We start from the raw sequence: 9,007 nt of genomic DNA, 5'->3' as shown, positions 1-9,007 counted from the left end.
ACTCAAGCAGCAGGTTTATCTCAGAAAAGGGAACTTTGAGTTATCCTCTGTGAAGGTTTGACCTGTTTTCTGCTTTCCTTTCAGAGATGTAAACAGAAATAAGAATATGACAACAGCTCTGAATCTGTTTTCTCTGGCGAACCCTGTCTCCCAGCAGCAGAACGGATTTCCTGCTAAAGTTTGGTTTTTCTTTTGTTTCCATTTCGGCCCGTTTCTCACGATCTTTATATGTATTTGGAAGATAATGGCTGATAACGTTTAGAATATTAAAAAGCCAGGTACCTCTGTCACCTTGAACTGAAACCTGTTGAACTGTTAAATGATGAGAAGAGACGAGGAAGCTGAAGGAAAGAGGAACGATGAGGAGGTGATTCAACGTCAGGAGGTCGAGCTATCGGGGGATTTATGCAGATGACACAATAATGTGTAATACGTCATGTTGTATAAACTCTAACTATGAAACTACAGCTCGTGCATTTTTTAAAAAGCTTCAAATTCTCTGATTGTGAGAAATAAAAGGAAAAGAGAATCCGAGCGTCTCTGACTACGTGTGGAAAGGCACAGGCGGCGATCCTGATTAAACAGTAGTTTGAGATAATGTGCTAAAAGGTGAGTCTGTCAGACAGCAGGCACACTATCAAGCCAACACACACAGACACACACACACACACAATCTCTGACTCTAAAGCGTCGCGCACACGTCGTCACAGAAACACATTGAAAAGAGCCCAAAGCACATTAGAAGGCTGTCGAGGAATGAAAGGCATCGAGTAGAAACCAGGGAGCGTCCACCGATCTGAGCTCGTCTGTGTTTTCAGGCTCTGAAGGAAACGTCCTGGATATCTGAGCTCTGCTGGAAGTGTCACGTATCACGTTGAGACTCTGAGTCCTCTGAGACGTGTCATACTGCAGCTCCGTGTGTTGTGACTGACTCGCAGCAAAGTGCCGCCTACTGTTCTCGCAGGAGGTCAAGGAGAAGCTGGAGGAGAAGGCACATTTTTTGAGACAATCAACAACGCAACTCCCGGGTTGAACCTTCCCTGCAGCGCCACCTCAGGCCAGACTGCAGCCGTGAATGGAGAAAGTGGAAAATATAAGACGTTAACACCCCCCCCCCACCCCCCCTTCCCTCCCTTCTTTATCAGCATCTCCGGGGCATCTCAGGCCCCCCCCCCCACCCCGCTCTGCCTGGGCCCGTCCTCTCAGCCACGTCGCTGGTGGCCTCACGTCAGCAGGCCCATGCGGGTGAGCTTGGCCGACAGGAAGGAGTGGAGGACGAACACCACGGGCTTCGGACCCGAGTGGAGGTCAAACACCTGGAGGGGGGGGGGGCAGGAAGAGAGCAAGGGCAACAGGGACAAGCACCACCAAGATTAAAAAAAGGAGTTAATATCATATTTATCATATCATATCTATTTGCTTCTCAGTTTATTTAATTAAAGTCGTCACCTGTGGATCAAACAGCCACTTTATCAATAATCAAAACCCTAAAGACTCAGTTTCACACTAAACCTTGTTTCTGGTCATGTGACAGTTTATAGAAAAACCTTTCTCACAGGTGTAACTCACCATTTCTCCCTCTGGACCCCCGAAGTCCAGGTAGAGGTTGCGTATCCCATCGTCAGCAGACATCTTGAGCTTCTCGTAGGGGTACCTGAAGAGCACGGCGCCGCCCGACGGCTCCACCTGCTCCCTGGTCACGGTGAAGCCCTTCTCGTAGTGCAGCGTCAGCCGGACGTCCTGCCGGGTCAACGTGCAGCCTGGAACGAGAGGGGGAGTCAAACAGGTGTGGGTATGGGGGGGGGGGGGGGGGGGACGAGTGTCCAGGCCTGATGGGATCTGTGGTCCCTCCAGTGAGTTCCTTTATCAACAGAATCCCACCCAGTGACAGGAGACGTCTGTGACTTATGATATTGAGAACAATAATAATAACTTCCTCAGACAAAGTGACTCTGGAGGATCTGAATGAACCTGATACTTTATCTGTGAGGTCATGTGATCTGAAAGCAGACGTGCCTCACTGTGACCCGACCGGCCCGATTGTTCCTACACAACGTTGTGTGTTTGTGTGTCTGCAGGACGGAGGAGGGAAGAGTTCCAGAGCCGCTGCAGCAGCCAACGATTGTTCTGAGTGGAAACTCTCTCCTCTGGTTTTCCTACAGAGCTGCTCTGTCGGGAGCTTCCTGTCCCAGTCCCAGTTTACTGACCTGTTCACTTAAAAGTCTGTCTGTAAATCTATCATTGAAAAATAAATCTACAGGATCTACTTTGTAAACAATGGTTTACTCTAGAAAAAAGACAAATCCTGTGGTGGATGTTCTGACCAGTAGACGGACTTTGTGTCTAGAAAGATCGAGATAACGATCATTGGCCCAAGATGGCCGCTTCTGTATCCAGGAGATTTTATTCTTTTTACACTGTTTAATGACATTAAAGATCTAGAACTCATAGTTTGCACTGTTGCTTGGTTGTAGAGCTGTGACCTGTCAGAGTCCTGTTGACCCACCACCTGCCCTCTGTGTCATCGGGGGGAGGGGGGGGGGGGCACTCACCGATAGAGACCTCTTTGATGAGCTCGGCGGCGGCGTGCGCTCCCTGGACGAGCGCCCTCGTCCACGAGGACAGATCCCAGTGGGTCTCCACCCGGAAGAGGTGTGACTCGATGCCCCGGCCCGTCCCCGTCCGGGTGGCGAACACCAGGTCGGCCCCCGGGGCGGGGGACTCCCGGGCACTGCCCGAGTGGACCAGTCTGAGGAGAGAGAGAGAGAGAGAGAGAGAGAGAGAGAGAGAGAGAGAGAGAGAGACAGAGAGAGAGAGAGAGAGAGAGAGACAGAGAGAGAGAGAGAGAGAGACAGAGAGAGACAGAGAGAGAGAGAGACATGAACATTCAGGAGCTCAGTTCTCTTTCAGGATTTCACTTTCCATCGTCCCTGATGGACGACATGTTGATGTTCCTCAAACTGTTTGTGGATCAGTCCAAAGACTGAATCCGACCTCTTCTCCACGTACGGAGCTTCTCTTCGACCACGACCACGTTTAATAAATGATTATGTGTTTCATAAGTTTAAATTAAGAAGTTGATGCTGTTTATAGGTAGATCTATCTATCTATCTAGATCACTGCACTCGTGGCAAAAAGAAACTTGGTTAATGTAAAAGGAAATGAGGAAGAATTAGCTCAGGTCCTTTTTGACTGAACAGGAGGAACTGGTCTTTGTTTGTTCCCTGCTGAAGTCCCCCGAGTTTCATTTGTCACAAAACCTCTTCCTAACTTTGGTTCCACTTTCTTTTTAAACTTAGAAACTGTTAAACTCCAGATATGTGGGTGAGAAGTAAACAATCCTGAAGCGTTTCCACATGAACAGATAGAACTGGTCTGTGTCTTCACCTGGTGGCTAGCAGTGGGTGTGTGAGCAGAGGCATGGACCAACACTCTCTGTTCCACGGCACCGACTCAAACAGCAGGATGTCCTTCTCCGTCAGAGCCATCACCAGGGGGCGGTACTGCTGCCGGCCGCCCTCCAGCTGCACCTGAGGAGCAGAGTCAGGAGGTCACACACCCGGGTCCCAGACCCCCCCCCCCCCCGCATCCAAGAGCCTTCTAGAGATGCTGCATGTCAAAGTCTGATCTGTTTATCATGTTTATAACAACCACAGTCGACCAAGAAAGAAGAAATACACAAGAAAAACTGAGTAAATAGAAAACAGCAATGAGACATTAAATATCATAATTAACTGAGAGTTTAAATACAATAACAGATGTGAGGGATTTCTTCAAGACTCAGTTTCATCAGGGAGAAGATATGTTTCAACGTTTAGTTAAAAAAAACTAAAAACACCCTGAAGTCACGACAGCATCGTGGTAAGAACAGGGCGAGTGTGTGTGTGTGTGTGTGTGTGTGTGTGTGTGTGTGTGTGTGTGTGCGCGCAGGTGGGCTCCACAGGAAACAGTTTAATGCAGCGGAAACTCCCACTGTGTGTGTTTCCTGTCTGAGCCACACATCCATATGTTAAATGAAAACTTCATCTGTCAAAGTAGAAGTGAAGCAGAGTGAGAGTGGAGCTCCTGAGCTGCTGCTCCCCCAGTGAACACATCTCACTGCACCAGTTCAGTCCCAGTAGTAAACCAGTGTGTGTCTGTAATGTTGTGTTGTCTCGTCCTGTGTTGATACTTCAGAATTATTCCTCGTCATTAGTGAGTCGTCCTCAAACACTTCTAAAATATACTGTCTCTTTTTATTGTTTGTGTGCAGAGACAAATTAGAGACACATCGAAGACACATCAAAGACACATCAAAGACACATCAAAGACACGTCAGAGACACGTCAGAGACACATCAGAGACACGTCAGAGACACGTAAGAGACACATCAAAGACACGTCAGAGACACATCGGAGACACGTCAGAGACACATCAAAGACACATCAAAGACACGTCAGAGACACATCGGAGACACGTCAGAGACACATCAGAGACACATCAAAGACACGTCAGAGACAAATCAGAGACACGTCAGAGACACATCGGAGACACGTCAGAGACACATCAGAGACACATCAAAGACACGTCAGAGACAAATCAGAGACACGTCAGAGACATGTCAGAGACACGTCAGAGACACGTCAGAGACAAATCAAAGACACATCAGAGACACGTCAGAGACACATCGAAGACACATCAAAGACACATAAGAGACACATAAGAGACACATAAGAGACACGTCGGAGACACATCGAAGACACATCAAAGACACATCAAAGACACATCAGAGACACGTCAGAGACAAATCAGAGACACGTCAGAGACACATCAGAGACACATCAAAGACACATCAGAGACACGTCAGAGACAAATCAGAGACACGTCAGAGACACATCCGAGACACATCAAAGACAACTCAGAGGATTAGTCACACAGATTAGACAAATGAGACGCGTGTTCATTCATGAGCTGAGTTAGTTTCACGTTTGGATTCTCGTTCACTGCTTCAAGTGTTCGTGCTCAGTTAGCTCCTTCTTAGCATTTAGCATAATTCTTCTCATTCTATGACTCAGAGAATAAACATGTTTCACAAATGCTCCACTCTTCTCTAACTTGTCAGGACCGATGACTCAATATAAGATGGTAGAAATCCTCAGCCTCATTCAGGGCTGAGGAGGTAAAGCGAGACGTCCACTGATCAGCGGGTCAGCGGTTCGATCCCCGACACTGTGTCACATGCTGCTGAAGTTACCTGCTCGGCCAACCAGCCAATGTGTTTGAGGTGGGGGTGTGTGGAGGTGGAGGACGAGGCCCCCAGGTAGGCGTTGACGTGAGCCAGGGTCTGTGGCAGCAGGGCGGCGATGTTGGTGTGGACGGCGGTGAACCAGGAGGAGGCGGAGGGGCCGTCCTTGCAGCGCAGCACCACCGTGTGCTGGCCGTCCGGGGAGTGGAGCTCCAGGAGCCTGAGGAGAAACTTTGTTAACTTTATTCCAGTTGCACGTGACTGCTTTTCATATTGTTCATTTAATTAATAACCTCAAAGAGAATGATTTAATGCTCACTATCTCCCAAAGCAACATTCCAATCAAATGAACAGAGGTAGGACCACACACACACACACAAACACACAACCACACCCTAGCTCCCACATACTCAGCTATTTCTCTCAACACAAACAAGGAGGAGTCTCAGACCTGCTCTCCAGATCTGGCATGGTGAGGTTCCTGCTGATGAAGCACATCCTCAGGCTGATGACCTTCTTGTCTTTGGAGGAGGACGAGCCGCTGTGCTTGGGCGACCCCGAGTCCTCGCTGCCGCTGTAGCTGGGCGACTGCGTCCGGACGCCGTCCCACGGCAGGTCGGCCACCAGGGACGGCTTCTTGAAGAGCGGAGACACCTCGCGGATGTACTTCACTAGAGAGGAGGAGAGGACACATGTCACATGGTCCACTGGGCAGGAGGTCGGTGGTTTGATCACCAACCATTGAGGGGTGAGACAGTGGACCCCAGATCGCCCCCTGATTGTGCACTGTGTGTGTGTGTGTGTGTGTCTGTGTGTGTGTGTGTGCTCAGAGATGATCCAGCATCATAATTATAATTTAACACAAATTACAAAGTGCTGTAGAGCAAGAAAACCAGTGGTTACAATACAAAGAGTTACACAACAGAAAACACACGTGCAGAATAATAATGGCAATAATATGAATAATCTTTCCTCAGGCATTTCACTCCAGAGTCTCTGAGCTCCGTCTCCCTGTCATACAGCGTTTTAACTTATGACCTAGAATCTCTGAGGCAAATCTTTAACACCTACAATTACAGTTCTGATCTTTATGTGCGCTTGAGTCACTTTCAGTTCCAGTGACTCTGAGAAACAAATCATTCCCTACAAGTCAAGATCATTATGTATTAATAGACTCCTCATTGTCCAGCACTCCTCCTCTTCACTAATCCACAGATGTTCCTTCAGGTCGTGATTTACTGTAACGTGTGTTTGGCTGCAGCAGGCCGACCCACCCGGCTGTTCAGTCTCTGAGAGCAAACAGTGTGTGGACAGTGTGACCAGCTGTGGGACTGAAACACCCTGTCACTCAGGATATACCATGTGATCGGCCTGAGCCACGAGGAAACACTCTGGATGTTTCCTGGAAGAAGTCAGAACTTCCTCTGCGTTTGAATTCACTGGTGGGCGATGGCTCGACTTTTTAAACACGGTCGGGAAAGAGGTCGAGTGTTTGTCTGAGCTGAAGTTTTAAACACACCTAATTACAGATACAGTATAATTTCCAGGACGCAAGGACGAGTTGAAGAGCGGCTGCTTCTCTTCCAGGACGTCCCACGAGGACACAGAGGTCCCATGAGGACACGAAGGTCCCAGTGTGACATCATCTACAAAAACACACTGGACTTGGCTGAGCAGCTGTGTTTGGCAGATGTTTGTTAAAGAATGACTCCTGCTCCACTGCGGTGGATCCACTTTCCAAATTTGGTCCTGAGGCCTTGTACACGGCCAGCAACACACACACACACACACACACACACACACACACACACACACACACACACACACACACACACACACACACACACACACACACACACACACACACACACACACACACACACACACACACACACACACACACACACACACACAGACACACACGCTCTTTTATCATCCCCTGTACATGACATGTCCATTTCTCTCTCTTTGTGTGTGTGTGTATTGGATTATTGGGTCGGTCCACTCTCTATGAAACTTGAGACAAGACTCAAGAAGTGAGGAGATATTAGGTTTGTGAAACTGTGTGTGTGTGTGTGTGTGTGTGTGTCTGTGCGTGAAAACAATATGATGCAAGTCTAAAGTAATGTGCTCGGGCTCGGGCACGACTCTCAAATGATCTCAGAGAGAGAGAAGCAGGTTTAATGTGTGAGTTGTATATGCACCGTGCACAGAGCTGCAGCGTGCACGCCGGCCTGTGTGTACATTACGTTGTGTATGAGTCACAGTGTAGTGCGGTGCTGGTGGTAACACTGAGGCAACAAGTCAAGAAATTGATCCCCACCTCCCTGGGCCTCCTCCGCACAACCACAGAGCCCCACACCAACACGGACTGGGATCATTCCTGCAAGCGTAAGTGAGAGTGAGAGCACTGGTGAATCCTTGTGTTTGTGTATGTGCTTGTGTATGTGTGTGTGTGTGTGTGTGTGTGTGTGTGTGTGTGTGAAAGGACGTCAACACTGCAAAGCTCTTTCAGAACTAATAATCAGCAGAGATGTTCAGCTGAAATATTTTCCATCCACAGCCTCATATTAGTGTCTCCCCCAAAAATCCATGTCGGTCAAGCTCCTCCCTTTCTCCAGTGGTGTCTCTAGGATTCTCCTGAACCGGGGCTCATAGAGGGGCCCGAAAATTACAAAGAGATTAGAAAATTTAAATTCCGGCCACCGACACGTAGACATCAGGCTTTAATGAGTTAGGAACCACAACTGGTCCTGGTCCTTTCTGACTGAGAAGCAGGTTTCTGTTCTTTCTGACGGGAAACCAACACGACACATTTAACGTGAAGTTCGTCATGTTCTTTGGAAAAAGAAGATTTTATTATATATTATCAGATGGTAACGTTACACGACCTACAGTTATTTTATAAAGTTAAACTGTGTAAAAAGCAGGAGCCTGTTGTGTTATCACCCGGAGGAGACGTGCACTGCGTCAGCCTGCAGTCAGAGGCCAGGTCACCTGACTGCTTTCCTTGAGTCTGATTGGATGCTGACACGTAGACGAGCCGGCTGCCTGATGAAAACCTGCTCCAGTGCATTCACAGCACTTATTTTAATGATAAATAAAATGCTGTCATACTTGTAACTCCACACTTCAGTCAGAACACGAAGACAAGTGAGGAGCAGATATTTAGTTGTCGTCTCTCAGTCGAACCAAAGGGACAATCATTAGAAAACTTCTGCTGTGTTATTTATTTTAAATCGTTTTCTCTATTTCTCTGACTCTAACTCATTTTTTGTGTGTTTCATGTCGTTCAGATATCTTCACAGCTCTGGTTGTGAGAAGCCTCTGAGGCATGGGGCTCATGAATGCTGTGTTGTGTAATTTGTTGGCACCGTGGACCAGCGTACATCTGCTTCTATTCATCTTCATCTGTTCGGCCTAAATTAAAAGGGCTGGGATCTGGTTCAGGCTTTGATGTGTCCACAGAAATCAAAGCCATTGTGCTGGGATGTGGATTCTGTTCCCAGCTCAGATGCTAGAAACACGACGGACAGATTGATTCAGTTGTTACGTCCTCATTTCTTCTGTCGGAGAGTTGACAAGTGAACCACGTGAAATCTGAAGATTCGTAACAATACGGTCGGAGGTTGTTTAAATTTCTTATTGTCTTATTTAAGACGGAAACAAAGAGCAGACTCACTTTGTACATCTTCTAACTTAAAGACTGTTCAGGTTCTAATAACTTGTGATGAGTGTTTACAGTTAAAGACTGAGCTCAGGTCAGCAGGAGGACGACTCTCA

The 9,007-nt window shown here is 47.8% G+C and overlaps 1 protein-coding gene across 1 annotated transcript in view; it reads right to left on the bottom strand.

The window, feature by feature from the left end:
• Positions 1–1,185: 1,185 nt before the first annotated feature.
• The window catches only part of LOC128444045 (beta-2-syntrophin), a 10,677-nt gene continuing 2,855 nt past the window's right edge, over positions 1,186–9,007 (bottom strand). The window contains exons 3-8 of the mRNA XM_053426339.1: positions 5,676–6,049; positions 5,234–5,444; positions 3,388–3,530; positions 2,553–2,749; positions 1,570–1,760; positions 1,186–1,316 (exon numbers count right to left, since the gene is read on the bottom strand). Coding sequence (XP_053282314.1) covers positions 1,224–1,316; positions 1,570–1,760; positions 2,553–2,749; positions 3,388–3,530; positions 5,234–5,444; positions 5,676–6,049 — 1,209 coding nt within the window. The 3' untranslated portion in view covers positions 1,186–1,223. The remainder of the gene's footprint in view (positions 1,317–1,569; positions 1,761–2,552; positions 2,750–3,387; positions 3,531–5,233; positions 5,445–5,675; positions 6,050–9,007) is intronic.

This window comes from Pleuronectes platessa, chromosome 7 (genome assembly GCF_947347685.1).
Source record: "Pleuronectes platessa chromosome 7, fPlePla1.1, whole genome shotgun sequence".
Taxonomy (NCBI): Eukaryota; Metazoa; Chordata; class Actinopteri; order Pleuronectiformes; family Pleuronectidae; genus Pleuronectes; species Pleuronectes platessa.
Note: the sequence above shows the minus strand (reverse complement) of the source record. Positions and strands in the feature narration are given on the sequence as shown.